Raw genomic sequence first — 14,866 nt, 5'->3', positions numbered from 1 at the left:
AGCATGACCAGCACACATATGTTGGGTTTGCTGGTCTGTAGACCAGCTACTACCATGACAAGCACATGTTGGGTTTCGGGTCTGGAGACCAGCTACCAGCATGACCGGCATACATATGTTGGGTTTGCTCGTCTGTAGACCAGCTACCAGCATGGCCAGCACATGTTGTGTTTGCGGGTCTGGAGACCAGCTACCAGCATGACCAGCACATGTTGGGTTTCGGGTCTGGAGACCAGCTACCAGCATGACCAGCACATGTTGGGTTTCGGGTCTAGAGACCAGCTACCAGCATGACCAGCACATGTCGGCTTTCGGGTCTGGAGACCAGCTACAAGCATGACCAGCACATGTTGAGTTTCGGGTCTGGAGACCAGCTACCAGCATGACCAGCACATGTTGGGTTTCGGGTCTGGAGACCAGCTACCAGCATGACCAGCACATGTTGTGTTTGCTGGTCTGCAGACCAGCTACCAGCACTAGAACACAACTTCTGCTGGTCTATACCAGCTGGTGTATGCTGTTTTTTTTCCCAGCAGGGATACCTTACAGCACTGACTAAATGTACTACAAGAACGTATCAGGATTTGAATCAGGTCTACCGGCTGCTCTGTAGTCCCTTCATGTGATACCAGACAGACTTTTAGGGTCACACTATGAATGCATAAAGAATAAATCAACTTTTCCTTTCTTGCTCTCTCTAACCCACTTCTCTCTCTGTCTCTCTCCTTGTCGTTCTCTCTCACCCCCACACTCTCATCCGTGCCTCTCTCGGTTCCTCCATCGGCTCTCTCTCAGGCGGAGACGAACAACCAGGTTCCTCACGATGGACTTATAGCGGTGGTTACCACCGTGTTGACATGATGTCTTTTTACTCAGATGCTCTTTAGCGTCGCTCTTTCAACGCCTCAGTTATCCATCACCATGGCAACCATCGGGGAATTTGATCCACTCAACACGAGAGTCCCAGCAACTAAAATAGAAGTTACCGTCTCGTGCCGGTAAGGTCAAATACGTGTCATATTTATTCAGGTTGATGTATTTTAAATATAGTCACATTATATTGTAGTTAACTTATTTTTAAGCCTTTAAAACAGTCAATAATATTGAAATGAATGTCTATGAATAACAGGTTCCTACAGGCGTGATTAATATTATCTTATAAACTGTATATTCTCCATGCTTTACACAAGGGACCCCCCCCCCCCCCCCCTTAAGCAGATCCCTTGACTGTATATATAATTAGTTTACATCTCCCCATCCCCACCCCACTCGAAATCAGTGCCCTTTGCTTTCCTGCTCACTGGTAAACGATTTGAATAGGTGCCTCTAATTTGCATATTACATTAATATTCACAGACAATATTGATACAGTCACTGATACAGTGATGAACTGTTCCTATTATTTGGGTATTTGACTTGCAGTAAATGCAAATAAAATGTACCTACACTGACGATCATGAGCATTTTTTTAGAATATTGACTGTGGATTTCCCATCACCCCCCCGGTGTCACCTTGACCTATCGGGGTGGCTGTCGGCTTGTTGCACTCGTCAAAGCCTGGCGGTGTGCTAACCGTCTACTTCAGTCTGCTGTGGAATGATGAATAATGAATGGCTTGGTGCTGCCTGTGCAGTCACTCCCTCTGATGGGCACCCCCCCCCCCTACTCGAGATAGCGACACATCTCTCGTGGTCATCACCGCCTTTGAACTTTGGATGCAGTTTCAGAGCCGAGTGTTTTGTCACAGATAAGTTCAAATTTAAGGCAGCTCAACGGTACAGTACATGAAAATGCAGGAAATAGTAACTCCATAGCCTCCAAGCATCCCGGACACCCTATAAAATAAGCACTTTGAGTGACAAAGCCTTATTGATATTAGCAATACTGCATGTATATTCCCTGAGACTATTTTTGGTAATGGTATTATTTCATCAGATTATAATTGAGTGCATCCCATAATCAGTTCACAGTTCCACATGTCCAAAAGGAGTAGGAAGAAGCAAAGCTTATTAAATCCTTCCCCTCCATCTGGTACTTTTACAATAAGTAACTGTTACATTTGTTCACTTCCTGCTTTCCTAATATAATAAAAAATGATTTTATAAATTTTTATTATTTTAATTTTATTTAATTTTTCATTTTTTGTCACGTACCGAAGTACCAGGTGATATGAGCATCCAATGACATAATGGGTACCATAGTAAGTGTCAATATAGTGATATATATAGCACATCATGACTGGTTCAAGACTCTTCATCCTTGTATTTAGCAAACATCAACTGCTTGTATTGTTTCTTGAATTGGCTCATCGTTGTGCATTGTTTGACTTCCTTACTCAATCCATTCCATAGTTTGATTCCACATACTGAAATGCTATGGCTTTTTAACGTAGTCCTAGCATATAAGTGTTTCAAATGTAGTTCTTCCCTGAGATCATATTTCTCCTCTCATTTCTCATCTCATTTTTTTGCTCTTTCTTACAGGAGTCTTCTGGATGTGGATACATTCTCCAAGTCCGATCCTGGTAAGTTTGACCTCATTCGTGCCTCATGAATATGCATCCAAATGCAGCAAATTATGCATGAGAAGTGTTCAAATAATTGTTCATACGATGATAATATGAATCAAGATTTTTAAGACCATTTTTTTTTAGCTAAAAAGACAGTGATCTGAGTAATGAGTCAAGTTTTAAAAAGAGTTACTGTACTGGTACATTTTACAGGAGTTATGCTGCAATGTGCTCTGAGCATGAAAATAATATGATAATAGTAATATTGCATGTCTAGTTGGTTGTGTTTGTTGACGTTTGTTACAATAACAAAAAATGGGAGTGCACATGATTATTGTCTGCCTTGCTGCTACATGACTCAATCAGGACATCCACTGTGAGAAAGTAGCACACATCCCCTAAAATAGAGCATCAAATATTAAAAAAAAAAAAAAAAACTTTCACCAGACTAGATATGCATGAATTTTGTATCACAATTTCATGTGTGCACAGAATAAACTTAAGCTATTTTGCACGAGCTTATTAGGGATGGAATCAAAAGACAGTGTGCGGTAAGGTGTGTACTGATGCACACAAAAGTAAAACCAATGCCAACACAAAATATCTTGGAGAGGGGGTGGGGGGTGTCCACCAATATTATAGACCACTGAAGTAGATGATGTGTCGTTGCCATGGAAATAATAGCAGCATAAGTGGCTGCACGGTGGACTTGTGGTTAGCATGTTTGCGACACAGTCAGGAGATCTGGAAGAACACGGTTTCAAATCTCCGTTGGACGTCTCTGTGTGGAGTCCCCCCGCCCAGGCATGAACGGATTTTCTTCGGGGTTAATTCATTTCTGGGAACGACACCTTTCTTGTGATATGTGATGGATTAATATTTTACAGGTGCGGACAGTGCAAAAATTTCTGTTAGCTGCCGGGAATTGGTCATTTTAAATGCAATAGCTCTCCAGTGGAAGATGAGATTCATTCATTCATTTTCTACCGCTTATCCTCACGAGCGTCACGGGGGTGCTGGAGCCTATCCCAGCTGTCTTTGGGCGAGAGAGGCGGGGTACACCCTGGACTGGTGGCCAGCCAGCCAATCATGGGGCACATATAGACAAACAACCATTCACACTCACATTCATACCTATGGACAATTTGGAGTCGCCAATTAACCTAGCATGTTTTTGGAATGTGGGAGGAAACCGGAGTACCCGGAGAAAACCCACGCATGCACGGGGAGAACATGCAAACTCCACACAGAGATGGCCGAGGATGGAATTGAAACCTGGTCACAGTATTGACCCCTGGGGTACTCCGCAAACTTACAGATATGTATTTTCCTAGTTTTACATACTGCTTCCTGTTAGTTAGGTAGCTTTTAACCCTATTTAAAACTAGCATTCACCGTTATCAGGAGTAGCTTACAAAAAGTAATTTTTTTTAATAAAATAAAATAAATATAAAATTATATATTTTTCACCCTGGACTGGTGGCCAGCCAATCACAGGGCACATATAGACAAACAACCATTCACACTCACACTCACATGCAAACTCCACACAGAGATGGCCGAGGGTGGGATTCTAGCTGTGAGGTCAGTGCGCTAACCACTCGACCACCATGCAACCTGGAAGATGAAATAAGATACTTTATTGGGAAAATCCTACTGTTGCTTTATAAAATATAGCATTTTCATATGAACAGAGATAATACAAAAATAGTAGGAAAATAGTACTACTATAATAACACACATATTATAAGATTATACTACATATAGATTAATTTACGGGGTGTTATAAAGTCGTATGGCTGTGGGGAGGAATGACCTGCGGTCGTGCTCCTTAGTGTCCTCTGCGGCTGTAACAGTCTATTTCAGAAGATGATCTGGGACATGCAGGGGGTTGACAAGGGTTGGCCATTAATTCGACAACTTCCTTCTGTCAGCCACCTTCTTGATGATGTCCAGGGGCAGCCTAGAAGAGAGACAGCTCTCGTAATCAGCTAATTATGTCTTTTCCTGTCTCTGTCTGTTGACACAATGGCATCTAACACTGCAGAAGTCACCAGTGTCATAAAGAATCCATAGAAGTGACCTGCACAGGAGAGTCCTACTCGGTCTCCTCAGTAAGTGGAGATGATGCGTTGTGTGTCCAGTACAGTTTGTTGTTTCCGTGAACACCCGGGTATAGAAGAGTCCGTTATCTCAAGGTCTGATATCTGGGTGTTCATCGGTAGTGGAGCTCCTTTGTCTCACTGGTGTTCAAGTGCAATTTCATGCACACTAGTGGACAAAGCCTGAGAACGTTGCTAGTGGAAATGTGGTCATTACACATGACCCATGTTTAAAAAAAACCTTGAGTAGATGAATAAGGCTATTAGCAACTCCAGATATCGGTGAGTTTGTAATTTGCGTGCATGCTCCCTGTATGCGCACTTCATAATGCTACACAGACAACCATTTACTTACACTAAATAAACACAGTAAGGACACTGATAGATTGTTAGTTATCGGTTGCGCTTCTGATTCTTTATCATGACCAAGTAACATTAAAAAAACGTTAAAAGCTTCGGCCATGTTCACAAAAATGTGCCAAATTTTCCTCTTGCTGGAACGCCAAACCACTTTAGGCAAGTTAGCTGTCCTTCAAATCTGAACAGTCTTTGACAAAGTGAGCTTGTAACCGGGCATGCCCACAAAGAGGTCCGCTCGCTGTGACATCACAGTGAGCCGACATTACAAAAAACTCTCTCAAACCCATCGTTCCGAGTCACTTTCAAATATGCAAACTTCATTATCTAAAACTTTGGCATCGTTTAACACAACAATATAACATCCTAAGTACATTTATAGGTCAAAAAAGTGGAAAAAGCATATTAGGTCCCCTTTAAGTGCAGCATTGATAGTTCCAGCTTGTATATTGTAGCCCAAAGAACAGGATTTGTTTGTGTAAACTGTCTGAAATGGTTTATTTTTTCTGTTATTGTTATTGTGTAGCTGCAAGGGCGATCGAGTGGTTAGCACACAGACCACACAGCTAGGAGACCGGAGTTCAATTCCAAATTCGGGCATCTCTGTGTGGAATTTGCATGTTCTCCCCATGCATGCGTGGATTTTCTCCGGGTACTCCGGTTTCCTCCCACATTCCAAAAACATGCTAGGTTAATTAGCGACTATGTATGAATGTGAGTGTGAATGGTTGATTGTCTATATATGCCCTGTGATTGGCTGGCCACCAGTTGCCTGAAGACAGCTGGGATAGGCTCCAGCATCCCCCGCGACCTTCGTGAGGAAAAAGTGGTAGAAAATGAATGAATGAATGAATTAATGTTATTGTGTACTATTCTGTCCAGATAGCTGTAATAATGTTAAAAAAAAAAAGGTCGGAAACCGATTATCTGTGCCATAACCACAAAAATATTAAATTTATAAAGAAGGAATCCTACTTGGTGGAAATTTACTCTTAGTGATCAAGTCTGGAACCAGTCAACCGCAATAAACAAGGGATTATTGTATTACCACATTTAACCTAGAAAATATTCTTACTGCTGTAACATAAAATAAGCATTGAATAAGATATAATGCGGCTGCATGGTGGTCAAGTGGTTAGGACGCAGTGTGGGGTTTGCATGTTCTCCCCGTGCATGCGTGGGTTTTCTTCGGGTACTCCGGTTTCCTCCCACATTCCAAAAACATGCTAGGTTAATTGGCGACTCCAAATTGTCCATAGGTATGAATGTGAGTGTGAATGGTTGTTTGTTTATACGTATGTGCCCTGTGATTGGCTGGCTGGCGACCAGTCCAGGGTGTACCCCGCTTTTCGCACAAAGACAAAGACAGCTGGGATAGGCTCCAGCACCCCCCGCGACCCTTGTGAGGTAGAAAATGAATGAATGAAAGATACGATATGAAATAAGGCAACTATTAATTAAGGCAATCAATAGCAAACATTACTCTGCGACACTCGCATATTTTTGCATATTTCACACAAGAGCTGCTTTCATGACGTGCATATAATGTAATGATATTTCTCTATGTGTTGTATATCAAACAGAATATATAAATGATGTGAAACAGCGACTACCAACAGCACTCTCCATTGGTACGAGCCTGGAGTTTGTTTTCCAGTGAGAAGATTATCACATTGTTTTTTGATGTGTGGGAAACACACAGTGTGCTAGTATGAATTAACTTGACATTGAATAAATAAGCACTCAACCCACACATAATAACATCATCAAAGCTCACATTTATGCATTCACACCCGGCACCAACATTTGGGAACAATGATGAGTGAAAGAAGAACAGGAAATACAGTATCTAAGTCTATTTGTGGGCATAGTTGACAAATGTCCATGTTGTCCTGTCACACAAAATTATGGTGCATTGAAGCTCCTTTTGTTAGATTTTTGTCTAAAAGATTTTTAACTTCCTTTAGAATCTAAAAGTATATCCTTATTTGATCCTGATATCCGGGCCATATTTCCAAGGCTCTTTCCCTCCCTGTAGCACACCCACTCCATTTACATTCATCACCACCCTTCACATTTTGCATCAGCCTCATCTGTCAGTTATTTGTCAGGAATTATGCATAAAAGTAAAATGCCACGCCGCAATTTATGTGACAGGATAGACGTAATTAACAAAATGAGCGCCATACAGGAGAGCGGATTGACATGATGTAAATGATTTAATTAAATCCCACACCCATAATCAGACCTACAAGTAATCACAGTGGAGTGCTGATCGTGTAAAAAGGCTAAAAATAGCATTTTTATTTTGCTACTCATTCATCTCATTCAGAACTAATAAGCGTCAATGAGTAAATGGGTCAGTGAGATAAAGTGTTGGAAAGTAGCACGTTGTCATATGACTTATAACCTTTGATCACATTGACATCAATTGTAGCACAAATAGTGGCTTTCATGTATACAACATTGGTACACAACACAGATGCTGTTGCATGGAGACTCCAGAAAATATAAAAACACCATCAAATACAATATTTTCATTTTTCATAATGATGTTGATTCTTGGCCGAAAGCTATTTTTTATCCAATCTGATATCAACACTCATTTTCAAGCAGACTGACAACAATAGCTATTAAAAAAATAAATATTTCTGCACCCATGATGTAGTACTGGCTTCGGGTATAATGTAGCGAGGATCGGGGTACTCGTTAAAAAGCTTTGATACCTCACATTACCAACCTCCGACCTGAAATTAAGTTTATAGGATTTAACAGAAAGTGTGCAATAATTATTAAACATTATTTTAATATTAATTGTAATGGTAATGGTTTTATTTCATTCGAACATGCGTCAGATTCCAATTGAGTGCATCCCATAATCAGTCCACAGTTCCACATGTCCAAAAAGGAGTAGGAACAAGCAAAGCTTATTAAATCTTACTCCTCCATCTGGTACTTTTACAATCAGTAACTGTTACATTTGTTCACTTCCTGCTTTCCATAATACAGTTTAAGGTTTTTTTTTTTAATAATGCACCTCGTACAGAAGTACAAGGTGGTATGACAAATTGTTGTTTTATTAATTTGAATACTGTTAGCACTATTTATTGCAATGCAAAATATGTGACATACATACACAGGTGAAGCTAATCTTGTTCTTCTTTTTGCGTCTTTGAAAAGTAGCCACAAAATAACTGTCAAATGACCTCAGAGCAAAGATTGTTCAACATCATGGTTTAGGGGAAGTATACAAAAGCTAGGTTAGAGATTTCAACTAAGGAACTTAATGAGGAAATGGAATTCTTAGTAAGGCCCGGAGTGGCATCCTAAGAAAAATCTCACATAAGCAGAGGCGACAACATTATAATAATGTAATAAAATACTTGGACTGAAATATTAAAGGCCTCATTAACACCAAGGTCAACTTTTAAGTGCTGAAAAAAAAATGACGCCGTAATGGATGACCTTCAGATTTGCTCGTTTAACTGTTCCTTGGAAGTTAAACAAACGAGTCTTCATGGCAGGGGGTGCTCATTACGTCGGCTGCGAGGCAGTTTGGGTCTATCGCGTAAACATCACTTTGTAGATGTCATATGACATCAGTGATGACATTAAGATTCAGTCTTGCTCCCCTGCGGCATTTTAAGCTGCACACGGAGATGCCACTTTAAAAAAAAAAAAGTATTTTTTCAATGTCATTGCTTTATATAAACTTTATATATTGTATTTTCTGGACTATAAGGAGTATAAGTCGCACAAGGCCAAAAATGCATAACTAGGTAGAAAAAAACCTATATAAGTCACACTGGAGTATAAGTCGCATTTTTTGCAGGTAATTTATTTTACAAACTACTTGACCAAAATAATAAATAATAATAATAAACAATAATAAAAGAATAGAGAACAGGCTGAATAGGAGTAAAATATGCTAACACAATGATTATTCAGCTACACAAAAAATAAACAAAACAGAAAAGGTGTCCAGTGTTTATGTAACATAAACAGTTTTTTCATATATAAGTCGCTCTGGAGTATAAGTCGCAGGAACAGCCAACCTATGAAAAAAAGTGTGACTTATAGTCCGGAAAATACGGTATATATAAAACAATAAAACGTTGTTAGGGCAGTTCTCCTTTAATTTTTAAGTCAAATAAGTCAAAGTAATGCGGCACGGCGCTCGAGTGGTTAGCACATAGACTCTCACAGCAAGGAGATCCGAGTTCAATCCCACCCTCGGCCATCTTTGCATGTTCTCCCTGTGCATGCGTGGGTTTTCTCCGGATACTCCGGTTTCCTCCCACATTCCAAAAACATGCTAGGTTAATTAGCGACTCCAAATTGTCCATAGGTATGAATGTGAGTGTGAATGGTTGTTTGTCTATATGTCTATATGCAACCCTCGTGAGGATAAGCGGTAGAAAATGAATGAATGAAATAGGTCAAAACCATCAGATTCACACATTATAAAGATAAGAACCTAACCCGCATTTTGCCCATATACAGCTGTGGTAGGCTCCAGCATGCCCTCATGAGAATAAGTAAATGAATGGATAGAAGAAACAGGTCAACGATAAAGGTATGACGCTACAGCATCACTTTAAACTACATTGCTAGCTTGACGAGCAGCCAGCATGATGTTAAAAGCAATTGGATGAAAAGAGATAACATCCTTTTCACCAAGAAAAGACATCCGGTTTACTCTTCACTGTCGCTTTCATGACATCTAAGCACCATTTTTGGCCTTCCTTCCGCAAGAGCATCCAATTTGAAGCAAGTCCATCTGCTTGCTAATGTAAGCATCAGACTTCCTTGGGAGAGACAAAATAATGATTCAGTCCTGCATCAAAATGAGAGTGACTTTCTGTGGCTGTATCATAAAGTGTCATCTCATATGGAGTGCCATCAAAGTGCCGAAGCCTTTTGAATCCTCGCTGTGATGTGTTCACTCCCCTATCGGTGTGTGTGTGTGTGTGTTTGTGTGTGTGTGTGTGCAGCTGAGTTCCCAGGTTGCACGACTCTGTTATGTCTTCCCCCCAGTTTGATACATGTCATATCATTCACTTTAATATCTCCAACATCCCGACAGTTTCATGTTTCGGTTTACAGGGTACTTTGTGTAAGAGACATTCTGCCTCTTACAGCTTAATGCAGGCCGGATGACAAATTATACAAGCGGGCGGTTTGGGTAATTGTGTGGAGGTTTGCATCATCGAGTTCGTGGGATTGGAACAGACCTCGCTGAAGCTACTTTTCAAATGCTTGACAGATTTCAAAAAGGTACCAACCAATAGTTTGATTCCGGTGTCGTGTTACGTCTCTCGAATTTAGCACATTTGTTGATGTGCACATTTGTCAAGCGTTGATGCTTGACTCTCAACATTTGTCAAGAGGTTAATCAAAGTTTTAGTATCATTTTATTCATCACCCTTGCAATACATTCTCAGTATGTGTTTTCATGGAGATTTTCAGAAGAAAATGTGAAAGAAAGACTAAGGCAAGAAAGTACTACCCCTCAAAATTTGTCAAGAGGTTACTCAACGTTCAATGTTAACTTTTAGTTTCATTTTATTCATCACCCTGGCAATACATTCTCAGTATGTGTTTTCGTGGAGGTTTGCAGAAGAAAATGGGAAAGAAAGACCAAAGCAAGACAGTACTACCCCTCAACATTTGCCAAGAGGTTATTCAACGTTCAATGTTAACTTTTTGTTTCATTTTATTCATCACCCTGGCAATACATTCTTAGTATGTGTTTTCATGGAGGTTTGCAGAAGAAAATGTGAAAGAAAAACCAAAGCAAGATAGTACCACCCCTCAACATTTGTCAAGAGGTTACTCAACGTTCAATGTTAACTTTTAGTTTCATTTTATTCATCACCCTGGCAATACATTCTTAGTATGTGTTTTCATGGAGGTTTGCAGAAGAAATGTGAAAGAAAAACCAAATCAAGATAGTACTACCCCTCAACATTTGTCAAGAGGTTACTCAACATTCAATGTTAACTTTTAGTTTCATTTTATTCATCACCCTGGCAATACATTCTTAGTATGTGTTTTCATGGAGGTTTGCAGAAGAAATGTGAAAGAAAAACCAAATCAAGATAGTACTACCCCTCAACATTTGTCAAGAGGTTACTCAACATTCAATGTTAACTTTTAGTTTCATTTTATTCATCACCATGGCAATACATTCTTAGTATGTGTTTTCATGGAGATTTGCAGAAGAAAATGTGAAAGAAAAACCAAGCAATATAGTACTACCCCTCAACATTTGTCAAGAGGTTACTCAACGTTCAATGTTACATTTTAGTTTCATTTAATTCACCACCCTGGCAATACATTCTTAGTATGAGTTTTCATGGAGGTTTGCAGAAGAAAATGTGAAAGAAAGACCAAAGCAAGAAAGTACTACCCCTCAAAATGTGTAAAGCGGTTACTCAACACTCAATGTTAAGTTTTAGTTTCATTTAATTCATCACCCTGGCAATACAGTCTCAGTATGTGTTTTCATGGAGGTTTGCAGAAGAAAATATGAAAGAAAGACTAAAGCAAGAAAGTACTACCCCTCAACATTAGTCAAGAGGTTACTCAACGTTCAATGTTAACTTTTAGTTTCATGTAATTTATCACCCTGGCAATACATTCTCAGTATGTGTTTTCATGGAGGCTAGCAGAAGAAAATGTGAAAGAAAAAGTAAAGCAAGAAAGTACTACCCCTCATCTCATTTACTGATGTCTCACAGTTTGTCCTTGGCGATGCTGTGCTGTGTCGCCTGGTCATTGTGTAAATTAAATTAGAGTTTGTGATACTCTGCCACCAAACGACTTGATGCCTTCACGTGTTTGCCCACACATGGAGGAGATACTGAGTAACTGTGTGATCAATTTTCATTTCACCATCCGCAGTCAAGATCAAGGAAACCTTCAAGTGAAGAATTATTTTTTTTTCTTTTTGACAGTGAGACAACAATAAATGGAAGCACTACAAGCTGGGAGAAGCAATAACCACTTCAATTTCAGAGCAGAGCCCTTTTACAAATTGACCCTTGTGGTACCAAAGTAATTTTTCTGGACTATTTCTCTTCTCTTTGATAATTTCATATGTCATGTGAGACTATCTGTGGCTTCATCTGAAGGACGATGAAGTAAATCTCCTTTGAAATGCTAAATTATTTAAAGCTCTTCTATGTAACCTCACCAATATTTTATAGCTTAAGTAAATTGCCGTATTTTCCAGACTTTAAGTTAGCATATTTTACACCTATTCAGCCGGTTCTCTATTCTTTTATTGTTAGAACTTTCCTTCCAAAAGGCAAGTCTCATTTTGAAACTTCAGATATTGACACATACCAAAAACGGTATCTCTTGCTCCACTTTTTCTCATAGATTTACTGTATAGTGGGCTGCACGGCGGACGAGTGGTTACCACGCAGACCTCCCAGCTTGGAGACCAGGGTTCAATTCCACTCTCGGCCATCTCTGTGTGGAGTTTGCATGTTCTCCCCGTGCATGCGTGGGTTTTCTCCGGGTACTCCGGTTTCCTCCCACATTCCAAAAACATGCTAGGTTAATTGGCGACTCCAAATTGTCCATAGGTATGAATGTGAGTGTGAATGGTTGTTTGTCTATATGTGCCCTGTGATTGGCTGGCAACCAGTCCAAGGTGTACCCCGCCTCTCGCCTGAAGACAGCTGGGATAGGCTCCAACACCCCCCACGACCCTTGTGAGGAAAAGCGGTAGAAAATGAATGAATTTACTGTATAGTATAAGATTTATGCTTGCTTTATTATCACTATGTAATTGTTTTGCTGCCTCTGAATGGAAGTGCTGACAATGACATTGGAATGGACTTCTTGTTTTGGAATGCCGATATCCAAGATTGCAGATGTAGGTCAAAACTGTTTTTTTTTTTTTTTTTTTTGCTGATATTGGGACGATGTCAGAAATAAGGATAAGCCCAATTGCAATGTGATAGTAGCATAGCAATAAAAGCTATACACTGGCTGCTTAGTGCAATATCGGTTGGCATTAGGGATGTTCCAAGTGTTTCCCCCTCAAATTCCGCACCAATCGAAAGCTTTATAAAGTGCAACCCAGATGAGATGTTTTTTTTGGGGGGGGCATGTTTTGCAGGCATAGCATTCTCATAAAGACAGTAGTCCCACACACGGCAGACATGCTTGTTCTGAATGCTGCAGTGGGGGCGAAGCTGATCCGCATCATAATGCCAGTATCGGGCGATATCGATACTGTGCTTTTTCCATTGATACCGATTGGTGGAACTTGATTGGATGGCTGGCTGGATGGATGGATGGAGGATGGTATGTCATGTTTTGAAAGGATTATTAAAACCAGGGGCATCACTGGGTTCTGAGGACAGGGCCGGCTTAGCCCCCTGGAGATGCACAGGATATGAATGAATGTAGTAGACATTAAAAAAATCCAAAAAACAAATAAGGAACAAGAACCGGGATATAACTTTCCCACTTTTGGACAGATTTAGTAGAGATACTCAATTGTTTTAGGCCACCATTAAATTTACACAAGTACACACAATCTACACTGCAAAACCGCTGCTCAAGCTCTGCAACCATTCTGTCCAGTGGACAGTCATCAATGATATAATAATCATTATTATATTATTAATTAGCCTATTATTATTACTATCATTATTATTCTTCTTCTGATTATTACTACTACTAGTAGTAGTAGTAGTAGTAGGCTCGTATTAACCTGCTTATTGGCTTGCTTATTAGCCTGCTTTTGCCCTATTATATGAAATTTGTTTGTATTTTTTATTTATTTTGTAAAAAAAATCTATAAAAATATTTTTAAAAATCTTTACAAAATATAAAATTATTTAGGGGGGCTTAAGAACATTTTAGGCATTTTAAAACTGTAATGTCAATGGGAAAAAAATGAATTTTCTTGTTAGAAAATGTTTGAACTTTGGTGCTGGTCTGTGCTTTTCATGCTCCTGTCCAATAGAATGTTTTTATTATGCATGACTAAAATGATTACGACTTATCCATATGGAGTTATGCAGACATTATTCATTAGGGTTGTGACACTGTGGCTTGCTCAAGGCTGCTCGGCTTTTTGATAGTCGAGCTTGTCTAATGGACAAAAGGAACTACAATAGTGAGTCACATCATGTTGTGGGTTTTTTTTTGGACTGTAGGAGGAAGCCATATTTCCCAAAGTGAGAACACATGAAGGCAACAGCCATACAATGAAGCTGTATACGAAGATCCAACAATGAAAATGCATACAGTGAGCTCCATTTTGTGCCCCCCCTTTTTTAATGTATGTAAAAAATTATTCTACTGTATTAGCTACAGTTTTCAGTAGATTCAACAAATGAAAGCTCTTTTATGCAAGCAAGAAAATGTCCTCTGTCAGCAGCTCATTTATTTATTCATCTTCTGTGAAAATGCCTCCAGAGACAGCTGACTCCGTGTAGTGCGTTTTTATGTTATGGCCTTATACAGTATGTACAGTATATTACATAATACAACCATTGCTTTCAGGCTTTTTTTAAACTCTTGTTTATTTTATTCATCTTTTCATGTCTATTTATTATAACATGATTTATTAATGTATTTATCATTTCATTATTTTTGTAATTTAGCTACTATTTATTGATTTACTTTTTTTTTCTTCCATTTTCTGGGTTGCAACTTTTATCACTTTTAGAGCTGTCAATTTGTGTTGTATTTAATGTTGACATTTAAATTCTATAAATTTATTGTTAAAAACTAAAAATATTTTTTTTATTAAAATGTCATAAAATCATTCTATAAAAATATAAAATCATTAAAAAAATGAATAGTGCAGATATAATACTTTCAGTTGTAAAATGCACAGTTGAATAGAAGGGTTTCCGGCATGGATTTG

General features: G+C 39.1%; 1 protein-coding gene across 1 annotated transcript in view; it reads left to right on the top strand.

Annotated features, from left to right (window-relative positions):
* Positions 1 to 758: 758 nt before the first annotated feature.
* cpne9 (copine family member IX) overlaps positions 759 to 14,866 on the top strand; it is a 58,629-nt gene continuing 44,521 nt past the window's right edge. Inside the window, exons 1-2 of the mRNA XM_058085250.2 lie at positions 759 to 998; positions 2,484 to 2,524. Of these exons, the coding sequence (XP_057941233.2) occupies positions 877 to 998; positions 2,484 to 2,524 (163 nt within the window). The 5' untranslated portion in view covers positions 759 to 876. The remainder of the gene's footprint in view (positions 999 to 2,483; positions 2,525 to 14,866) is intronic.

The sequence above is a fragment of the Doryrhamphus excisus genome, linkage group LG17 (genome assembly GCF_037039965.1).
Source record: "Doryrhamphus excisus strain RoL-2023G ecotype Guam linkage group LG17, RoL_Dexc_Guam_v1.1, whole genome shotgun sequence".
NCBI classification, from domain to species: Eukaryota; Metazoa; Chordata; class Actinopteri; order Syngnathiformes; family Syngnathidae; genus Doryrhamphus; species Doryrhamphus excisus.
Note: the sequence above shows the minus strand (reverse complement) of the source record. Positions and strands in the feature narration are given on the sequence as shown.